Below are 24,380 nucleotides of genomic sequence, written 5' to 3' on the forward strand. Positions count from 1 at the left end.
TGAAGTTGTACAAGCCACAATCCAAAAATTCCAAGGTTCATTGGAGATCCCAATTAGCCCAGACAAATGAGAGGGTGAATGGTTGGTCATCTCTTTATAACATGTGAACGAACGATTGAATTATTATCTGTCTAAATATAGCTCTGCGATCAACTGGTGACCTCTCTGGGGTGAATCCTTCCCCTAGCCCAATGACAGCTAGGATAGGCTACATACCCGATACCCTGAGTGCATATCAGACAATGGATGGATGGATGGATGCATGTTCACCCTATCAGTTATTCTACAGTGATGAGATAACAGACTTGACTTCGGCTGAAGTCTCAAGTCAGGCGTTCGAATCGAGGCTGGCGAATCTCAAAAAATGGCAAATAATCCAGAAACCTGGGATATCAGGTACTGGAGTCCCAATCTCCTCTGGTGTAATCCCAGATGAGTTGTAATACTCCTCCTTAATCACCGTCTCCTCACACTCATCCTGTGGGAATCTTCTAAATCTTCATCAAAGAAAATCTTTTGACAACATACCAGCATAAGAAGTGGGCGGAGAACTGCTGCCTCTGGCACTGTCATCCTTACTGACATAGAGCTTAGCAGCTTTAATTTACCCTCATTTCTGAGACGGCATGGTTTCGTATTTCACGTCACCTGGTGTTCAGGGGGACGGCACGAGTCCAGTCAAAGTCGAATTCCAAAAGACGTTCATAACTCTATCTGGTAAGACTTGACATTAACATCAATTGCACTGTTGACTGTTTGTCCTTGGAGGAGAACTGCAACATCACGGAGGTGACCCATTTTCGTCAAACCATCACTTTTTTAGGCCGGAGTCATATTTCATGCTGCTTTCAGGACAAGGAAAGTTCATATGAATAAGCAATCAGGAAAATGAAAAGGGAAAAAATGGGTGGCCTTGTTTGATGTCTGCTGACAGAGGAAACGGGGCATTTATAAGCTCGTGGTTTGACATTGTCTGCAGAGTAATAGGATAAGAGGAGGCTGAACGGTCACCGAGAGACCTCCGTTAAAGTGAAAGTCTCTCCGGGGACTGTTTGATGTCGTCCCGCGCTGAATCCTATCTCACCTTATTGTGTCTACACATCGCTCTGCAAATTGGATCATTTTTGTCTTCGAATTTGAATCACCTGTGGTTTCTGGCTTCATTTTTACGAACCTGGAATCATCTTCATGCTTGATTTTGAATTTGTTGATGATTTAGGTTTGCATGAATGCATTTTTTTTTCCCAATTTTGGTCAAATGTGTAAAATGTGTAAGGATATCTATATTCTGCCATGAAACTTTTTATTAAAAAACAATGAAATCTGACATAAAACACACAAATAATGAATGGGAGGTTATCATAATTAATCATGATTAATCCACAGCAGCCCTCTGATTAATTCAATTTAAATCATCTAACAGAAATTGCTTCATCGTGCAAATCAATCAATATGGATTAAAGCTTTTAATTTCCAAACTTTTTTAATTTTACCTATATATATATATATAAACAATTTAAATTACATTTATTTAAAAACAATATATATATTGAAGCTCACAGAGGGAGGACTGTGTAATTTATTTTTTTCTGATCTTCAATCCCGATTTGGAAGGCGTTTTAGGATGATTTTTTTACCTTATGTATTCACAGTGCTAGTGTCAGCTTTCTTAATAAACCCCCCACTAATCTCCATTTGACCGTAGCCCTTTCAAACTGCACTTCCACAGGACGCGTCAGAGTATTTTGCATCCAAACCGTCTTCCTTGACCTCACACCACCCCCTCATGAAACAAACATCGGAACTGTAAAGTGAAAAGTGTTTTTCATATTAATGTTCTTGCTTCCATCAAAGCGATCTAAGTTGAAAATCTAACCTCTTAGCAATTTTATTTTTCTTTCCCCAGTTGATTCACACCATCAGCGTAGTGGATAAAGATGAGCCACAGTCTGGACATAATTTTTACTTCAAGCTGGCCCCCGATGCCTCCAGCAATCGGCATTTTACCCTCTGGGATGTCAAAGGTGAGAATTTCAAAGTCACTGTGTTTCTTAAATATCTGTGTTTCATTTATATTTATCTGTTTATTTATTTATTTATCTCATTCAGGTACCAGATGAAATGATACGTGTCATAATTTATGTAATAATGGTAATAATAATTATTATTATTATTGTCATTTGTTTATTACATTATTAATGTTGTCTTCATCATCACCTTATTATTAACATTATTATTGATATTATTATTTATATTATTATATCTAGTAGTATCATAACTTTTGTCATACACACATTACCAGTCATTATTGTTATTGTTTCTGTTGTTATTGCTTTTCTTGTAGTAGTAATCATAGCAGTAGTATCATCTTTTCCCCTATCAAAGTAATATTGTTTGCGATTCCTTTTTTTTTCACCACGACCATATTTTTCAAGTTTCAAATTACCCCCGACTTCAATTTCTGCAGAGCGATAACATTTTATGTTAACGTAATCCTTGAAATACGGCCGTCTCTTGCGGGGATAGATAAATAAATCTACATATTTCCTTGATATGTCTTCTGTGGAATTATTTGTCATCATAAAAAGTGCATTTCGGAAAAAAAATAGTATATAACATAACAGTATAAGTCTTCACTCACTCAATTTTTTTTTTTTTGCATGAGAGTTTTTAACTTTTCTTCTTCTTCCTCTTCTTCTTCTTCTCCTTCTTCTTCTTCTTTTTTCTCCTTGTTGTGCATCCCTCATTTAAAAATGTGCACTTTGGTGACATCCGGCCAAATCGAGATTGATCTGACACCAGGGAAATGTCAAGGGAGCAGCTTGAGCCAGGGAAATGTCACCGTGTGGAGGCACTGAGGTCTTTTGAGACCCTCCCCCTCCCACACACACACACACGCACAGAATTACTCGTGCATGTACATGGAGTATTGTGCGCAAATATGATGAAATCGTTTTTTTTTTTTTTTTTCCCTCCCGGGGCTCATCCGCATATCAGGAAGACGACCCATGTGTTTTAATGCATTTCCTCACAGCTAACTGTGCACGCATGGGTCTGTGTGTATGTGCACATGTGTTGGTGAACACTGGTGGAGGGATAACATGGTGTATGGGCACAGAAATAAGTAAATGATGAAGAGTCACATTGTATTCATGCTCAGATGTAAAAGGTCACAAACACCCAAAGCCTGTTTTGACACACACAAATGCACACACACACATACATATATACATATATATGTGTTTGTGTGAATATGTATATTCTATATTTGTGCCATATGTATTCATAATTCCATAAATCCTGCACATGTGTTGGCGAAACAGTGCTTGAGGATTTTACCCCCCTCCCCCCGCCCGTCTACCAACTACAGCGTCTGGTTTCATGGACACATTTGTCAACCTGTCACTTTCAATCTGTCAACTCTATTTTTTTTCCCCCCATGATGGCCTCACATTGCATTATGTCTACACACCTTGACACAGTGATTGGGAAAGCTTTTTTTTTTTTCTTCCTTTACAGCGATAAATTCTGTTGGAGATGACCAAACAAAACTTTTGCATTAAGAGATAAAGTTTTTTTTTTTTTTCTGTGTCTCTTATTATGTCAGTAAATGCTGTAGCCTTGCATTTGGTCAATTCTCAGGGACAAGATTGGATGGAATTGCCAATAAAGCAGGATGTTAGGTGGAGTTAGCTGATGGGCTCTATCTATCTATCTATCTATCTATCTATCTATCTATCTATCTATCTATCTATCTATCTATCTATCTATCTATCTATCTATCTATCTATCTATCTATCTATCTATCTATCTGGCTATCTAGCTATCTAGCTATCTATCTATCCACTGCATATCGCAGAGAGTGACTGAGAGTGATATTCTGTTCATTATGTTTTATTTTCAAATCACCGTGAGTCAGGAAAGCTGACTCGCAGCAGAATCAGGTGCGGTTTTGGTCTGACCTCCACCTTCCAAGGTTTTTCTCCTCACACGGGCGTGTGAACGTGAGAACTTCCGAGTCACGTGAGAAGCGCATCGCCGGCTCCTTTAGGTGTTCTTTATAGTTTCACTCATAAGATCTTGTTTTTTTCCCACCACATGACAGGAGACGTGAACGCGATGCAAACAAAAATCAAAAGGACAAACACGGATGTGGGGGAGTGGGTGGTTACAATCCTGCACGCGACCGGTTTTATGGAGATTGTTCCACGCGTGTCAAGGAGGCAGCGGAGCGGCGTGGATCTCGGTGATGAATGTTCTAGAAGATGGATTGTTCTGTATCCTCTATGCAAGTCTACCCCACAAAGTTGCTCTGACTCTATTTGTCAAAACCCCTCTGTCTAGCACCCCCTCCTCGCTGTCTTTGTAACATTTATCTACGTCTCCAGGAGAGGGTTCGCATATACGACGATGGAGTTTAATTTCAAATAGTGGCTCATTCAATCATTTCCAACCCTGTGTGAATTTTTTTTATTGTTTACTCTGTTAAAAAAAGAAAGAAAGAAAAAAGAAGAAGATAAATGCAACCTCCTTGAAAGCACTTCACTCGCCCACCGAAATGATTTGACCTTCGGCTCGAAATCAACGATCTCGACACTCCTCTGCCTCCGCCGTCCTTGAACTGTGCGCAAATAATTTATCCAGACTTGTGCGAAAATAGGAGCGATTTCCTTTCTGTTTCTTTTCTGTTTCTGTTGTCTGGGTGTTGTTTTTCTTCAATGCAACACTGAAATAATATTCATTCTTTTTTTTATAAACCGAATCACCGTGTCTCCGTCCGTTTAAAACTGCAATTTGTTCCCGGCATTTTTTTTTAATTCACAATTCCCGTTTTCAGCAGAGCAAAAAAGAGACAGCTGCTAGCCTCTCCGATGAATGTTTTCAGTCGTTCTGTGAGACAAATTTTAAGTTTAATTGTTCCTCTGCATGTCTCTCTTATCTCCTAACACAAACACAAACTAGACACGACCGCCGGCATCCGCACCCAGCGGTCGGGCTTCAACCGCCACGAGCAGAGCGTGTACTTCCTGCCCATCACGGTGGGCGACAGCGGGCCCCCCTCCCTCAGCTCCACCAGCACACTGACCATCCACATCTGCGGCTGTGACACAGGTGAGGCTTCCCGCGAGACTCGCCGCCATTAGCGACAATCCCTGTCATTTCCTGTGCAGGTACGGCGCCGCTAAAAGGTCATTCCCACTCATTGGACCCTTTGTAGAGGCTAATATTTGCGGGGAACAACATCCATGCACGGGCTTGAACCTTCGTGTTTAACCACTTATATTACTACGTGCTGTTTAATCTGTTTTATTTATTCATGTATTTTTTTTTTGCATTACAGACGGAGCCATCCAGTCCTGCAACGCCACAGCATACGTAATGAGCGCTGCTCTCAGCCCCGGGGCACTTATAGCTCTACTGGTCTGCATGCTCATCCTCATCGGTAAGCGAGCGTTCATGAATGTATGTATGGGTGGACTTCGATGTATTATGGGGGGGTAAATGGGCGGGTGATAGATGGATGGATAGATGGACGCACACGATTCATTAGGATCTCTTTTCCGGGGCCGGCTATTTTACAAGTCTGACAGCCATGGGGCCGGGAGCTCGGATGTCGCAAAGAAGAAAAATGGAAAAATTTTTAAGGGGAGAGTAAACAGATGCTGAAAAATATGGCTATTATATTATTATTATATGGTTATAGCTGATGAGAGATCCCTGGTTCAATCCTGACCAGGGAGTGTGGAGTTGGCATGTTCTTAGTGTCTACATGGGCTTTTCCTGGGTTCCCCGGTTTATTTGCACAGTCCAAAAACTTGCATGAGATGCAACGAGAAAATGAGTGAACGTGAACGATTGTATATATGTGTATGACAGTGATTTTTTGTACGTCTCGGTATGACGAGTGAATAACGGGAGGGACAAGCGTACACTACTAGGTGATGGTGGATCAGGCCAGAAATGCTGAGGGAGAGGAGATACTCCTGTAAGATGTTTAATTACAGAAACCCAGGTCAAACTGTAACCATAACAAAAACCTGCTAAATCTCCAATACAAACAGAGAACAACTATGCAGCAAAAATAAATGCACTGGACAAAATCAAACTCCAGTCTCAAAAATAACTTGCTAATTCTTCCTAACTTGCTAATGAAAGCAGAGCACAAATAGTAGCAAGGACAAATGTACCAGGCAAAATCAAAACAAACTTTTCTCCTCAACATACGACTCGGCAAACCTACATATAGGAGGCAGTCAGGACTGTTACCATAGGAAAGGAGAACAGATCATCAACAAATACAAATAATGACAAAAAAGGCTATAACATATTAAATGGACATTTTAATAACACTTAAACAGCAGGCTGCTACTGAGAACATTAAAATTTAATACACTTCAATAATGTATAAAGGGATTGAATGGTACGGCTCAATCAGGGCTGTCTCCATCTTCCCCATGAAGCGTTACACATTGGACTGGTCCAATTAAGGCTGGAACACAACAAATGCACACTTTTTCCTTGATGCCAATCTTTTTTTTACCACCGAAACGACCCGTCAACGGCAAGGAACATTACAAAAAGCTAACCACCTCCACCACGTCTACCCAGTTCTGCAGTCGGCACGCGAAATTGTCCGCGCCAGCATGCGCGAGAGCGCCCGGACAGTGGCCGACCTGCAGCAACAAAGGCATGGAACATGGCCAGTCCGTCCACGACAGTCACAGAAAGAATAAATGATTGTATGTCTTTGAGAAAACCATCACGCTACTATTGAACAATATACCACAATATACCATTATGGTACAATCTACTGACCTTTGCACTAAACTGTCGACAGAAAAAAAAGCTCTGCTGCTACTCTTTCATGCCATCGAATTTCAGTCTGTAACTGCGCACCTTATACTTTATACCTTATAGTAAGTATAATGTTTACTGTTTAATTTACCAGTGCACTTTACTGTTAATTTGCACTCTATTATCATTATTATTATTTTGTTAATTTCATGTCACCTTGGGACTGTGAGAAACTGTATGTCCAATACATGCAGCGAAATATACTTTGGTATGATGGACTGATTCTGGGAGTGAATAGTTGTATTTCTGTATTGAGCGAGAATAGTTTCATGCCTCTATGTGACATATGATCGGTTTAATGTATATTATGTCTCTATATCAGGGGTGTCAAACTCATTTTCATATAGGGCCACATCAGCATAATGGTTGCCCTCAAAGGGCCATATGTAATGGTAAAAATATAAATATCATTATATGCTGCCAAATTTAATGTGAATAAATGTAACTACTCCTTAATGTTAAATAACTCTGAATTTATTACTCATTCAAATCCAAAATGTTACATATGCATTTGCATAGATCTAAAAAAAAAATTACTGGTTGCTCTGTTACAAAGCCAGCTCTCACTGCTGCTGTGTTTTTGGACATGGCTTTCATGAATACATTCTGCTGCCATTTTACTTTGGCTTTTAATTCTTGGACAATTTGTTGTTTTTCTGGAAGGCTAACTTTGCCACACTTGGCTCTGTGTTTGGTGTCAAATTGCCAACATAGATTGTACTCTTTGACAACCGACACTGCCTCATAAGACAAAAGACATACCGTTTTTTTCTCCTTGAAGCAGAAACATGTAGTCGCTTGCATATCTTTCTTGAAACAGCCTTCCATCTGCATCAACTTTTCTCTTCCCGGACATTTAGGGATTATTTGTTTTTCTCAATTCCACTTGTTGAAAATCGCATTGATGTGGAATGCATTGATGGGATGCCGTCACTTCGCAGGTAACATGAGCATCATGAATTGTGGGAAATATAGTTCATGGTCAATGCATATGTTTGACTTATTTATTTTAAGACAATCAGACCTTTTAATATTCTCGCGGGTCACATAAAATGACATGGCAGGCCATATTTCGCACGCGGTCCTTGAGTGTGGAACATATGCTCTATATAAAAAAGTGGATGAGCAAATGAATGGTTGCCTGTCTGTATATGACAGTGAGCAGCTGTATGTCTCTACATATGGCCATGTGAACGACTGGCTAGCAGGGTGAACCCCACCTCTTGCCAAATGACAGGCGGGATAGGGACGTGACTACAGGATAAGTGGTATAGATGACAAAGTTCTGAATGGATGTCTGATGTTAGGCTGACCAATGATAATAGCTTTTCCTGCACACAACAGGGGGGGACTGTGGGGGGCTCATTATCTCCGAGAATAGGTAATGTCCTTTGAATCAAAAACACTCTGGGCACGTCGAAGGTTGTCAAACCATGCATCTGCTGCATTCTGAGGCAGAGGGTGTGTTTACACAACCTCTAGTGTGTGATCTGGCCTCCTCTGTTGTTCCCAATGCCAGCATATAACCTCTACATTAATAATTCACTATGATCACATCATCCAGTAGACCTCCCCACATTGCATGTGTTATTTATAACCCCCTCTCCGTTTTTTAAATTGAATGTAATATAAGTTGAACTAATATTCCACGTGTAGTTTTACCTTGCAGGTATGCAAGTGTAATCAAAGGTATGCATAGATTTGACGTTAATTTGAACCGTTGATGCTAAATGGCTTCATTTGTTTAGAGATATTTAAATGTGAATTCATGTTTATTTATGCTCCTTTCAGCTATCCTTGATCACATATCCTCATCAAGGCTTATCTCCTCTATCTGTGTCGTCAGAATCCTCCTCACTCAGCAGAAACGTTGCACTTTCCTTGACGGATCACATTCGTCTGCCAGTGCAATGCAACAGGGGAATATGATTATCTAAAATAAGTCAATATCAGAAGTCATTCGCTCCTCCTGCTGGTTGCAGATAGTCATGGTTGAGTCTTTTTTTTTTTAATGTTCCCTCTTTTAGCATCGGCCAATTTAGGGACTGAATCTCTGGACTGTTAGCATAATCAACCACAGGCATCCCTTTATCTGGAGCCAAAACCAGCTCAGGACATCAGATTACATTTGCCACTGTGTTTCATTTTGCTAATGTAGCAGCGACGCACATCAAATTCGCGTAAATGCCAGCATCTAGTTTTTTTTATTTTATGCATGCGGGACGCAGCAGAGACAAAGACATCTTGGTGCCTGAACAGATTTGTCTGCAGCCGAGCATCAATTTTATGAAAAATATCATATGAAAAAATGTGTTTTGAGCAATATAAAGTCATGTGGAAGTGAACACAGCAAGATACCAAGAAAAGGAAAAAAAAAATTTATTGCAAGGAAATACAAAATGAACACAAACTCACGATGACCTTTGAAACTCACAGCACTACAAACGCTGCAGATGGAATTTCTTTATGTATCTGTTTTTGTTCGTTGTTTTTTTTTTTTGACTTGAAATAAGTTTTGATGCCACTGGGAAGGTAAATCGACTCAGGTGAAACACGACTCGACCTGCGGGAGGGAGGCGGAAAAGTACGTAAATAGATAAGTAGAGCGATCTTCCTTGGAGCTGAACATTCCTGGTTTGATTCCTGGCTTCACCTTGTGTGTCGAAGTGCTGTTGAGCAAGACACTGAACCCCTAACTTCTCCCCTGGCGCCGCTAGATGGCTGCCAACTGCTCATGGTTAACCCATGATTGGTCGAATGCAGAGAGGAGTTTCCCGCACGGGATTAATGAAGTACAATAAAATAAAAAAAATAACAAAAAAATGTACATATAATAACTATGTACATGGACAAACGTATAAATAAATACATAATAGATAAATACATACATAGATACATATATAAATAAATAGATACGTACAAGAAAAAGGATAAGTGGATAAATACATAAATAAATGGATATGTAGATGAACACATAAACAAACAAACGAATATATAAATAAACACATGGGGAACAAATAAAATACATAGATAAATCGAATTCTTGAATATATTGATGCATGTATCAATAAATGTATGAATAAATAATAAATGAATAAAGGAAATATATAAAGAAAGAAAGAAAATAATACAAAGATCAATACATGCATAAATAAAGAGATATGCAGAGGAATGAATAAACAAACAAATCAATAAATACATAGACAAACAAAATAAATAAATGGATCAAGGAACAGGTAAATGAAATTAGGTGATTTATAGATCAATAAATGTGTTCATACATGAATACATAATAAATAAAGGATTCTTTTTGAAGAAAGACAGAAAAAAAGACTAATATAATATAAATAAACAATTTACAAGATTGAATAAACAAACAAACAATGATAAATAAATGCATAAATATATTCATTAATAAAGGAAAGCCTTAGTCAGTGCTCGTCAGTGAGTCAGTCAGTCAGGAAAGTGCTAGCTCTTACTAACTGCATACAGAAACTGCTGTGAGGACAGATTTGTCATCCGGAAAGTGAAAGCGGTCCAAGTCGTGCATGAAGGCTGGCAGAGATACTTCCCTTCCTCTCCGGTCCCCATCTTTTCCCGGTCACGCTAAAATAAGTCAACACCATGCAGTGTCACGTATCAAATTAACAATTTTACAGATATGATTCGTGCAACTGTCCTCTCTCTTGTCACCTCCTAGTTTATATTTGTCTTTTTTCCCTTCATTACTTCCTCCAACTTCTCGTTGGCTATCCCGTCTCTTAATTCAGGCGGGAGAGGCGTTTTCCATGCAAGCGCATGAAGGATGCCTGGGTTTATGAATGATGGGAAGCCTCTCAGAAGGCAGACGAAGATGGAATGAATGCAAGTTGAGCGCAGAGACAGCTGGAGGGAGGAAACTGGCAAAACAGCTGGCTCAGCACCTGAGTCTGAGCGGAGCCGCTGGCTTTAAATAAACACACTTTTTCATACCTCTGTAACCAGAAGCGCATAAGTGCAGGCAAGTGGTCATCCTCTCAGAGACCGAAGGGGTTTTTGTATCGCCGCATTTGAAATTTTTATGATGTCGCACCCTCGCTTCATCGCCGTGCGATGTCACCCGTTTTTGTTTAGTTTTTTTTTTATCTCCCATCCTCTCTCCTCTCCGCGCTTTCAATCAGGCAGATGGAGGACATAACACCGACGGGCCGCTTTGACTGTCACTAAAATCGCTTCTCATTTCTTCTCTGAGAACTGTTTTGAATGAGAATTTATTAAAAAAAAACCTTGTCTTTAGAAATACCTTGTTCACAAATCCATCCACTCATGGAGCGGTTGAAAAAATGGAGCATAATTCATTAATTGTGTTTTTAGAAGGGCTTGATGAACACATTATTCGCAAATCTGAGCCACTTGAGCCGGCCCAAGTAAAAAAAAAAAAAAATGAAATTTGCCATCATCGCATCAAACGTTAGGGCTTCAGGGATATGTTTAATCTTTCATTCGGGTTGAATCTTTACAGAAGGACTCCAGCTTGAAGAAATGAATTATTTCGGTATAATGTTGTTTTTGAATTTTAGCAATGGCAATTTGAAGGAAAAATTCACTTATGTTAATTCACCGTACGATGTTATCTGCTCATTTTTCACGATTCCTCTGAGTAAATGATCCATTGTGAATTCAGTTCCAATTAGTTACTAACCGGTTTCGCATTCACAGCCCGGGCAGAGAAGACAAGAGGTGTCACGACAAATAAGGAAGGACAACTCAGGCGCTGCGGTTGGAGTCAGATGGCAAAACCGGTGCCTAGATCGAGCACGAGTCGCATTTTTTTCACATAAATACGTGGATCGGTTGAGAAAGAGGACGAGGGCGAAGCGAAAGAATCAATTCTCAACACGCGCAAATGCGGTGCGTAGCTATTCTCACGCACAAAGACACACACCTCTGCACACACAGCCTGTTCACCAGCCATCCAGGGATTTTCCCGTTGGAGGGGGAGTGAAGGGCTGGACTACCTCCATTACATCAATCGTCCGGGTGATGAGAAAAATGAAAACAAATTTCTGCCTAATTACGTTACAAACAAACAGTCCCTCCATCCGTTCATTTAAAAAAGCCCGATGTGATAAATCCATTCCACCGCGCCGAAGCATCTGCACGCATCCATTCCAATTAGCTCCCATCTGCTTGCAATGAACTTCTGGGTGGGGGCTACCAGCAGTGGCCCAGGGGTAAATTAACCGTCTTGTCAGGAACACTTATCATAACATCTGTGCACGTGGGAGAACAGCTTTGTGCGTGTGAGGTGGAGATACGCAGGTGCATACGGCTGCGGTGAAGGCGAGAAGCGCTGCGGCTAAAATATTCCCTGAGGCTAATATCTAGCCTAAAACGGTTTTTCAATACATTGCCGAGCCCAAAACTAGCCGTGATATCCACCTGTTGTCAGTCGGGAGGAAAGCGCGGTTATCGGGGTTGTTGTTTTTTTTGCTTCTTTTTTTTCGCTGCATATTTGGCAGGGGCCTTCGGGAGAAGTCAGCTCGAGTCAAGTCATTATTTTGTTTTATTTTTTTGTTTATATGACGGCAAATCTCAACAGAGATGTCTTGTGGCTTTCTCTCGCAGAGCGGCTATGACACATCCCAGCTCAAAGTGGGCGGCCTTCTGCGTTGACCGATTCGGGCAGAAAGATAGAGGGACGGATATAGGAGGTCGATCTGCACAGAAACGAAGGATTGAAATCTGGAGAATAATAACCATGTTACCTTGAGATAATAATAACTCACTGCAGTTTTAGTGCCATACCTTGGTGTATAACAGTAAACGCATGTGGAGCTGCTAAAGACAATCAATTGGACTTTTTCATTTGGTAAACATACAGATCAGATGAGATTTAAAGCTATATTTTGGGTAATTTTTTGCTTTTTAATTGTGCTTGTTCGTGTTTTCATTTCCTGTTTACTTCAAAAGACTTCCTGTTCAGTCTTTGATGTCCCTGCCGGGGTGTTTGTTCGCCTTGTTTGTCACACAGTTCCCCGTAGTGTCACTTTAATCAGCCCCTCCTTTGCCGTATTGTTTCCATCCAGTCACCCTCCCCCACCCTCGTGTTCTCCTACCTGTTCCCATTTGTGTGATTAGCTCAGTTTGTCTCGCTGTTCAGTTCTGAGAGTCAAATCGGCGTCTGATCCTCTTCGCATCTTCCTGCCCCGGTGTTAAGTCTGGTTTCTGAAGCTCATCTGCTCCTGCCCTCTGGGTTCTCCTTCATCGCTTTTATAGTAAATCTTGAATAATTATCGAACCCCTGAGCGCTACGGCTAAAACCTGCGTCGAGGTTCTCCTACTTCTATTCTCCTGAGCGGCCACATATTTACCGTTGCTCATGTTGATTCAGTACTGAATATTTCAATGGGAATTCAGCTACTTGGCTGAACACGACATGACATCACAAAATGACCCAAAGAGCACTATGTCTTTTTGGAGTTCATGTCTAAGCGCCATTCTTTTCCTTCATCCCCGAAATATCCTGGGGTTGGTAACATCAAGTTTCCAACTTCCTATTAATCTCCTTGTTAGTGTGGATTTGGAGTAATTGTCTCCGCTCTTGTTTAGTATGCACGGCATAGAGCGCGGCAATTTACCGCGAACCATAACTGTTTCCTCAACCCCCGTGGCAATTAATTCACCCCCGTTCACTGAGAGAGAATAAACACAATGGTTACAGACGAGGCTCTCCCGACAGAGCCTGAAGAACAATGCAAAACTGAGGATGATTATAATATCAGTTAGATAGAAACACAAAGAAACTCAACATCAGCAAGGGCTCTTTAAACTGACAGGGCCAACACAGGGACGGCAAGATGGTATTTACTCTGATTATGTGCTCGGGACGAATATTGCCATTGCACTTTGGCAAACAGGCGGAATAGATTTTGGGTTGGGACATTAACGTGAGGGTAAAACACAGTGTTCAAGAGCCACCGCCAAGGTTGCTTTTACAGAATGAGCTTCCATCTGTCATTCTAATGAAGCATCCACAGTTGTGAATTGGTACACAGCACAATGAATTTACTACTGCTGCTATTACTACTGCTACTGCAACTACTACTACTACTACTATTACTACAACTACTAATAATAATAGTGGTATCATTTTCGTTATCATTATCATCATTATAATTAGTATCGGAAGTAGAAGTAGCAGTAGTATTTTTAGTATTTGTATTATCATACATCATCATCATAATTATCAACAACAAAAACAACAACCACAATAACAATAACAATAATAATGATACAGAAAATGGGGAAATTGGGACATTTTCCAAAGATGTCTTTCCTCTTGCCATAGCCTGTTGCATTGCGTTACAGTCGGAGCATCAGACGCTCTGCATCTGTGCGGGACAGCTCTGGCCCCGCCGTAATTGATAGCCTTTTTATCTCCACAAGCTTGTAGACATTTGTTTTAGGTGCAGGCTATCTGTTGCAGAAGATGCATGGTGCCTACTGGTTAATGATCTATCTCAATGTCCTTTCACTGGCATCCATTAGTTGCACATCGTCCCGGCTAAAAGGAAGGAAAAGCACATTCCTCTGTCAGTTACGCATTGTCAGTATCTGCCTTCCCGTAGGTAATACATCCTGGGGACAATCATGAGTCAACTTAAGACCATTATTTACCCTTGTTGTTGTTTGTAACACATTTTAAAATGGCATGTTATTGCCACGGAAAGGAAAGAGAAAAAAAGCTATTTTCCTGTTGGTAGAGTTTTTGCTTACAATTCAGGGTAAATACAAAATAGCAGTGTAGCAGTAGAGCAAACAGTAAAAAGATAGCCTGGAGCTCTCATTCCTTTTTGTCTTTTCTCCTTTCATGTATGTATGTATGTTTGTCTTTATTTATCTATCTAATTTTTTGCATACACTAATTGGCATGAGCATCTTGAGTATGTTTAATTGTAGATGTCCTATTGATAATTATTATTTTTGTTGTTGTTGTTATCACCTTGGTTGATGTGATTGCTGTTTTATGAGTTCCTTTTTAATGGAAACATTTATTTATATTGGTCTCTTTGTGTGTCTGTGCCATTGTGTACTTGTCTGAGAAATGTTTGCCTTTTCTGATTCTAATAAGGATGCTAGGACTTCATCCATCTTGGCATTTTTCTCAAATTCATTTGACCTATAACAACATTAGTCTGGCCTATTTTTTTTTGCATTTTAGACTCTTAAACTTAGATTAGGACTGATGCATCTGCTGTCTCCATTAGAGCCTTTTGAAGCTTTGTGAATCATATTCTCCGGCATGGTGATCAGTTTTGTGGAAAATCAATCCTCATGCATTTGAAATGCAAGACTTAACCATATTTATAGTTTCCCCTCTATCCCATTGCCCGGAGAGTTAAAATCAAAGTAACACTGGCAGGAGTTATAAATTCTTTTCATGGAATTGCAAGTTTGAGAATGCGTGGCGTGTATATATAGCACCGTATAAGTGCTGTACACATCCAGTACACTTACTTCTCCCGGAGCCATTTTTCCCTTTCAGTGTTAAAATGACAAATTTCAACTCCCTTGCTTCCTGTTAAGATTAATACTTTATTTAAATAGCATCCTGAACTTCCTCCTGCCTTCTGTGTTACTGTGCAAAAGACGCTGTACATGTAAACACAATTCCTTCCTATATTAATATTCAGCACTAATGTAACCTCTCCCATCTCCCCAACCCCATCAGTCCTTGTCCTGCTGATCCTGACCCTGAAGCGCCACAGGAAGGGCCAGAGGATGACGGAGGACGAGGAGGACATGAGGGATAACGTCATCAAATACAACGACGAAGGCGGGGGAGAGCAGGACACTCAGGCTTACGACATGAGCACCCTGAGGAGCCTCTACGACTTCCCCGAGGCCAAGGGCTGCGACTCGGGCGCGGACATTCACTCCCTGCCGCAGTGGATACAGGCCAACCGGGTCGGCGGCGGAGCGAACGGGGCGGCGGCGATAGCTGCGGCAGACTTTTCCCTCTTCAAAGGCTACATCCGGAAGAAGGTGGAGCAGGCCGACGCCGACCTGTCGGTGCCGCCGTATGACTCGTTTCAGACGTACGCATTTGAGGGCACAAGCTCGCCAGCTCTGTCGCTCAGCTCCATCCACACACTTTCCACCACCTCTGAACAGGATTTCTCATACCTCAGCGACTGGGGACCCCGTTTCAGGCAACTGGCCGGCTACTACGCTCCGGGAAACACTGACGAGGAGGGGTCCTAGCAGAGCGTCTCCTCCGCAGAGACAGTCAGACTCTCTATTTGAACCTTTTTTCCCCTCTTCTCCTCCCTCTCCCCCCTACCGGCGCCATATTGGGATGACAATCCCAGCCGGCGCAGTGAACCGCTATTTGTTTTTAGCCGACAACGCGCCTATAGGGTGAAGGCTGCATTTGGGGGTCAAACGTCACGCAAGTCTCCGCTCGGGGAGAAAAGGGTCACAGTTCATGAGTGGCAAGAAGTAATCTCCGAAACTGCTCAGCCGGGTTGAGCTCTGCTGAGTCCATAAGATGATTGGGACCGTTTCCAAGCTTATTTCCATACTTGACCTCTTTTGCCTGTTATTAACGCATGTGTGTTTTTATGTTGATCCATTGGTTTGTTACAGGTTTTCCCATCGTTTGTACGTGCAGAGAGAGGCTTCTCTCCCCCCTTAGACACTCAATACTTTACTGTTATCAGAATCATCAGCAGCATTTTGGAAGTTGCTGAGGTAACCTGTCAAAACAGTATTTATTGAAGGTGGCGATATTTATGTATTTATTTGTTATTCTGTTATTTATTTATTTATATATGTTCTGTTTTTTTTTTGTTTGTTTTTGTTTTTTTTGCTGAAAACTCCACTGATGTGCTTTCAAAATGGAGGTGGAGGATTAAAGACCGCAACGGTAAGATGGTGACATCTGGGTTAAATGATGATGATGTTCTCGAAAAAGGTTTTTATTGTCCTCTTTTTGTTTTTTTTTTATAAAATAAGAAATGTTAAGATGGAAAAGCGGAACTGTGAATAGACAGAGGGGTGAGGACCAGAAGCTGAGGAACCAAGGCACCGCCAGCTCCGTGTGAATGGTTTCAGACCGACTTACCTTTCCTGTATTTTGGTGATTTATATATACATTCAGAAAAAATTAAAAAAAAAAGTTTTTTTTTGGAAGTTACAAACTGAGGACAATTGTGTGTTTATTGGTTCATGGTTTCTTTTGTTATTCTCTTTGCAGCCAATTTTGAGGGAATAATGCACAAACCACAACAGTGATTTGAGACGTTAAAAGAAAAAAAAGGAGAAGAAAATAAAAAAAAAAGACTCATGGAATTGTCTGTTGGCCAACTTTGACCCAATTTCCAGCAGTTTTTTGTGTGAATGTGTTTAACTTTATATCCTGATGTATTTTTTTTTTCTTTTTTATTCCTTTTTTTATTATTTAAGTTTGTTTCAGGATGGGCGGATGCCATTTGCAAATATATTGTTTGTTCTTTGTTTTTCTTGTTGTTCAATGGGAAAGGCACCACTAGACGATGGACTAGTCACATCCACCTGATATTCACAAGTTACTTTATGTTGTTCTTAACTTGCAAATATATGGAAATTAAAAAAAAAAAAAAAGAAGCGAAAAGAAAAAAAGACTAAATATTTAATTTTTTTAAAATAAAAAACAAAAAACAAGCTATGTCTCCCTGTGTGCAATATCCTACCTGGGCCAATGTCATAGCATAGATGATGTTGATGAGTGTGTCTGTGTGTGTGCTGATGGATTCGTGCTGTGAATTATAGTTGAAGACCTATTGGAATTACACATCAAAACTATTTGAATCTTAGAATACATCATAACTGGTATTTACATTGTTTTTATATATAGTAACTCTTGTTTACATTTTCTTTTATGTCATATCATAGATCATCTTTAATTTGTATTATATGTCATGACTTCCATTTACCTTGTGTCATATGTCAGAGCTTTTTGTCATAGCTTAGCATTTACTTTGAGTTATAGATCAGCTTGTGTCGACTCTATGTTATATATTATGGCCTGTGTTTAAATTGTCTTATGTCGCAGTTCATGTTTACATTGTGATATATATTAGAGCTCAAGTTTTCACTGTTACATATTATAATTTATGATTGCCTTGTGTTACATATCATAGCTCATGTTTACATCTTATTATGCGTCATAGATGGTGATCATAGAGCGTTGAGTTATAGGTAGTAGCTTGTGTTTACATTTTCTTGTGTGTCATATCTCATATTATATATCATAGCTAGTATTTACACGGTGTTATACAATATATCATTGCTCAGTTAATTTTTCTTATATATCATAGCTTTTATTTACATTGTGTTATATAACAAACCTTATGGCAATGACATGTTATATATCATGGCATTTGTTTACATTGTCTTTACATTTTGTTTTATATCATAGCTCATGTTTGCACTGCCGGTACATGCAGAGCTGTGGAGTGAAACAAACACAGCACATGATAGGCCAAAGGCAAACATCCGCCGTTCTCGCTTCGTAGCTGCCTTTTGGCTGCGTTTTCAAAAACAACTGCAATCATCATAATCACCAGGGTGATGCCAGAGCATATAAAGTTGTTTTCATCTCTATGATCCACCACTGATGATGGAAAAATGGACTGGGATGCACACAAAGCTGTATTTAAAATAATAGTTCTCCAGAGGTGAATGCTGGTGTCTTCTCTGGTAAGTAGCTGGCCCATTACATTATTCACGTAAATTGCAGCTCAAACCTAAGACAATATCATGGGATAGAGCAACAGAATCCTTTTTCATTTTTCTGGTCCTTTGTCGAGCGGCAACATGGTGCAGGGGTCATACTCCAACCTCAAAGCAAATCAGTCCCACTCCCTAATAAATAAATAGATAAATAAATTATATATATATATATATATATATATATACACACACACACACACACACACATATATATACATTCATTCATACATATATATCCATGGCAATATTGTATATATATATATATATATATACATATATATATGTGTGTGTGTGTGTGTACATTTACATATATATGTATACACACACACACACTCACATATATACATACATTCATTCATACATATATATTCATGGCAAGAGAGAGGAGGGAAACACATATGTTTTATTTATTATTTCTCATTGTTTTCAATTTATTTTATTGGTCTCATAATGATCATAATAATAATAATAACAACAATTGAAACCAAGAAATGAGCTGCTAATATTTTGATGGATGTTGAGTTTTTAATCTAGTATATATTTTCAATGCCTCCAAATCCCTGAGACTTCCTTTCATGTTTGGCGTTGAAAGACGAGCTCAAAACTTTTGGCATAAAAAAGTTTCGACTCATTTCGATAAAACTTGGTTTTTCTGATTTCTGTGAAGTAGGTGTATTGGCAGCCAGATGGGGTCAAACTCAAGCCAGGAGGGTACAAGAGGATCAACAAAACTACAGCTAGTTTTAGATAACACTGCCAAGGTTTGGATTATGGCCAGAAAATAGATGTGCAATGAAAATTTATTCAGATTTTCCTTAAAATCACTCCACTTTAAAATGCATTGGATAATCACCAATGGTCTGTGTTTCTGACGTTTAAAAAGCTCTTCCATCTGATCTACAAAGGTATCAACATTACTGTCCTACTTCTCGCTAAAATCTTCTTTCCCTGGCAACTGGACTTGAATATCTTCACTTGAAGACATTTCACCCCTCATCCAAGAGACTTCTTCAGTTCAAAAGAACTATGAGGAGTTTCCAAATATAACTGCCAGGTTATAGATCGGGACAAGATTATGGTGGTCTGTTAGATAAGTTGATCTGCAGAAACGAGATGTAAGAGGGGTTGTTATGCTGATGGGGGTGTAGTTAGTTGGAACAGAAGAGCAACTTAGTGGGATTACCTGAATTGGAATGTGAAAAGGTAAAGCTAATCAAAAGAGTGAAACCTGTTGGATCACATGAATTGGGGCTTAGGTGGACGTTGCCAGGGGCTGATTCTGGTGGCGATTCTGGCGGCGGGTCTACTTGTTTGGAGGGTGCAGATGAGCCTGGTCCGTGTGTGCAAATCCATCTCGGCATTGATCCCAGTATGGTGTTGTACGTTTTGTGGTTGTGTCTGAGGTTCCCTCCTTTGTTCGGAGATTCTTTTTCTGTTTTGACAAAGACGGTTTCCTTGACTCCTCTCTCGAACCATCTCTCTTCTCTGCACAGAATAGGGAGAAATCTTGAGAGGTGGAGGTATGCTGTGGGAAGCAACAAAACTAAACTATGTAATAATAACCAATGAAGGTAAATTTGCATTTACATTATTTACCATCTTATCTGACTTTTATCTCTATACTTTTAATGAAAGATTTTTTTGGTATTCTGTTGAGAACCACAGGGTTTTACACCAACAAGAGATATACACGGCCCAAAGTAAAATCTCCGGCGAAAGTAGCTTATGTATTTTCCTCTGCTAATATTCTTTCTAAACTTTTATTATAACTAATTATATCTGAAGTTTCAATAACCCCTGACTTAATGAATTATAAATTGCATTATATTGCAAGTATATGTGTTGTACCAAACTTCTACACAAGGGCTAAAACAAGGCGGTATGAGTGAACAGTAAACATTTTCATTGTTTTACTATCCAAAGCACATGAGGCTTGGTTTGAAATTAAAAAAAAAAAAATATATATATACATATATAGTCTTTGACACTTTATTTTTAACATGATACATGACATGTTTATATCAATTTCTCAACTATTATAACCCCCAAACACTGAAACTCAGTTAACATATGCGGATCGTGAGATTTTATCATTTCTAATGTTAAATAAACCCTGAAACTTTTTTTTTTTTTTTTTAATTCAACTTAATCATCAAAACAAGATTAAAGTTTAAACATTTCATTATTAATATTTTCCAATTACACATTTCTTTTTTTTTTTTATCTTCCAAATATGAGAACTGTGTATCATCTGAAAAGAAAACCTCCTGTGATTATTTTGAAACTTTATAAATATCATTAATATTAATTCATACACAAAACAAAGTGTTACTGTTCCTTGTGCCAAGAAAGTCAGTGAAACACATCCAGAATAGGCTATAGAGAAGCTATTTACAACAAACAAGCTACCACCCTACCAAACAGTCACCACTTTCCTCCATTGGCCACCAGCAGTCTGAAGCATATCATTGGGTTTTTCAAGTGGACACTTTCTTTCATCAGTCAGACATTAAAAATGCATCCAGAGGGATCCTTGTCTGGAGTGGACCAAAGGTAGCCTTGCTAGCTCATCCTTCATCATGCACACCAATGCCATACAGTGGAAGCAGGTGTCCCATCTATTTTTTGGACCTGCTAACTCCGTGTTTGCGGATCACCATATGTCGACCAGTTAGTGTCTTCTCTCCGTGCCGCCTTGCTACCCGTATTTATTTGTGCGTGCTTGCCAGTAAATTATTTGTCCACCCATTATTAACTTAACCTTTAGCTTTAACAGCATTCTGTAATTGACAAGTAAATGTCATGGCCTGTAAGGATAAGTGCAAGAGAAGGTCAGCATAAGCGACGCAGTAATGTTCTCTCAGAGATGGGTTCATTTGTTTGCTTTCAAAGAACTCGGGCATTTTCCCACGGATGGACTTGTGCCATGTGACCGGCGCTAAAAAACGGGGGTTTGGATTACAGCCTGATTATATATTCAACCTGAGAAAGCTCCCCTAGGTCACTTCAGTCATCTATGATCTATGCAAACAAGCCTGTAAGTTATCTTCTTTATCTTTGTCAAAGTCATTTCCCTTAACACGCTGGCAATTTCGGGTCTGTAATTAGTTACTGGGAGATGTTCGTTCAGTGATTAGTTGTTTCCAAGGGCATACCTGTGTGTGCATGAGATATCTTCAGCTTTTGGGTCTGTTCTTTACTCTTAATTGACAGATGATTAATCGGGGGGAGCGAGGCCGCCAACGCCCGCCAAAGAAAACCGTTCGCATTTGATCAATTTCATTCACATGCACTGCGCAGGAGAGCCAACTGTTAAACTGTGCCTGTTTTTCCAACGCTTTACTGGGAAAAAAATTAATCTGGCCCTGGAAATTGTGGTATTGAATATCACAGGTCAGGTCAGCACAGCTAAGTGGAAAAGACCTCATTTAATGTCTCTTTAAGAATGAGTGTGAGAAAAAAAACTCGAACAAATGAGCCGGCTACTGCTCAGCACAATACACTTGTCCCTGACGATGATACATTCAATTATTCATCCAAGACACTATGGCTAAAAAAATAAAATAAAATATAATAAGATAAATCAGAATAAAATATATTTAAAATTATATACTGTTTTTTTTTTATTTTATTTTTATTGTCATTATAATATTAAATAGAGGCCTGATCAGACCAACAGACTGTTTACTGTGATAGTTCCCGATTTCTAAATCTTGTGCTCTGATTTGTTTTTTTCCCCCATAAAGAATAAGTTTATTTATTTGTTTTTTTTGTCTGTTTACTTATTTTTTTTATTTTTTTTTATCTATTTATTACATGAGCACATGGCTGAACCAAGACAGAGGAGTTAGGAGCAATTTTGAAGAAATGAATACAAAAAATCCTGGAGAGCAAAACAATCAGAAACTAAGGATAGGACCTCGTAAGCTTCATATATTCATTAATTAATACACAGGACAAGGGGTTACTGTCCCTTGTGCCAAAACCCTAGTTAAAAACACAACTACAAGCCCAATCTAGGCTCTAGGGAAGCTATCTAAAACAAAAAAAAACAAGCCAGCTACCAGCAGGCTACCACCCCACCAGCCAGGCACCACTTACCTACATAAGCCAACAACAGCCTGAAGCATATCATCGGGGTTTCTAAGTGGGCATCTACCATCATCTGTGTTTCATCAACTAAGGCCCACAACACTTCCAGAAGTCTTGATCCTGGAAACCCCCTCCTCCATGCTACATAGCTGATCCAAAAGCTAACTATCTTTTTTAGCAACCTCCCTAGGTACTATGCTTCCCCCTTAGCCACAACCATTCTCTTGCTCGTTCTGCCGCCCGAGATATGTTACTGACTGCAAGTTTCAGGCTCCGAAAAATGCCCAACTCACTCAGCACGGCAACGACAGACTTTGCCACAAACCCACGACAGACCATCTAAACAAGCTGCCCCCAAACTGTCCAATGACATATGACATGCGAATAACAGTGAATACTTGTGTTTGTCTATGAATGAGAGGCCTATTTGACGGATAAGAACATGAGGACCTGGCCCATCTGCACCCTCCAAACAACCTGGAAATAACCTCCAGAACCAGAAATTACCAGAACCACCCTGGTAATTTCCACATGAACCTCATTCCATGAGATCCAACAGGTTTCACTCATATTCTGAGAAGTTTGGCTTTACCTTTATACATTTCAATCAAGTTAATCCCCAAAAGTTGCTCCTTTGTTCCCATCTTACAACACACCAATTAGCAAAACAGCCTCTTCGACCTAATTTCTGACGATCAGCTCTTCCATTTTTATAACAAGCAATCATTACCGAGACATGCCTAGGACCCTGGCAGTTATATTTGGAAACTCCACACAGGTCACTAGAACTGAAAAAGCCTATTGGATGAGGGCTGAAATGTCTTCAACTGAAGAAATTCAAGTCCAGTCTCCAAGATTTCGACAAGGAGAGCGAGAATGTTTGACAGCCCCGATGACACCTGGGATCCACAACCCTGTGCAGGTTAAACGGTACAGATAAATTATAGAATGACTGTATACACACCGAAAAGGTTTAAATGGAAAATATGCTGATGATATGATGTTCTTCAGGGTCGACAGATCCACAGTCTTTGTAAGGGATTAGACATGTTTGCCTCGATACGTCTGCAATCAGCTCCATCCTGTGATTCGGTTTAAAGTCAATCGCATGAATTAATCTATTCAAATCAACACAATCGGAGAAATAAACAATGCAAAGTAACACACCCTTAACTCAACCATCCATTAAGATGAATGAAAACCCGTGGCTACATGTTTTAATTTTAATCCCACTGACACCTCAACAATTATTTTTTTTAAGTCAGAGGGGCCAATTAAACCTCCACAGTCAATCTTCTTTTTATCATCTTGTGCTTTAATTTTTGACATGTTTTTGTGAAGCATGAGCACTTCCTGTCCAATCAACCTTTAACTGAATAACACAAAATCACACACATTGTTTTCCTATAAAGGTTTTACAATGAGTTCGAGGTAACAGCCTCTGCCTGTCCATCCTCAGCTTCAACCCCCAAGAAAGGCCTTGTCCGGGGATAGAAAAATAAAATAAATGAAAATTAGAAAAAAAGAAGGAAACCTCAGAAGGAATCTGGTAGGAGCGAGTCACCTCTTGGGACAGACAGACAGAAATGCTGGAGGTGCCGCTTGTACACAGCAAATAAAACACATTGTCTAATCATATTTTAATGATATCTTCATATTCCACCCCCCCCCCCCCC

General features: G+C 39.7%; 1 protein-coding gene across 1 annotated transcript in view; it reads left to right on the forward strand.

Annotated features, from left to right (window-relative positions):
- The window catches only part of cdh22 (cadherin 22), a 105,517-nt gene extending 88,330 nt beyond the window's left edge, over positions 1-17,187 (forward strand). Inside the window, exons 9-12 of the mRNA XM_086149788.1 lie at positions 1,907-2,024; positions 4,963-5,112; positions 5,342-5,443; positions 15,569-17,187. Coding sequence (XP_086005914.1) covers positions 1,907-2,024; positions 4,963-5,112; positions 5,342-5,443; positions 15,569-16,101 — 903 coding nt within the window. The 3' untranslated portion in view covers positions 16,102-17,187. The remainder of the gene's footprint in view (positions 1-1,906; positions 2,025-4,962; positions 5,113-5,341; positions 5,444-15,568) is intronic.
- Positions 17,188-24,380: the final 7,193 nt, after the last annotated feature.

Source organism: Fistularia commersonii, chromosome 7 (assembly GCF_037954325.1).
Source record: "Fistularia commersonii isolate RoL2024-O1a breed Wild chromosome 7, RoL_Fcom_v1.0, whole genome shotgun sequence".
Classification (NCBI taxonomy): domain Eukaryota; kingdom Metazoa; phylum Chordata; class Actinopteri; order Syngnathiformes; family Fistulariidae; genus Fistularia; species Fistularia commersonii.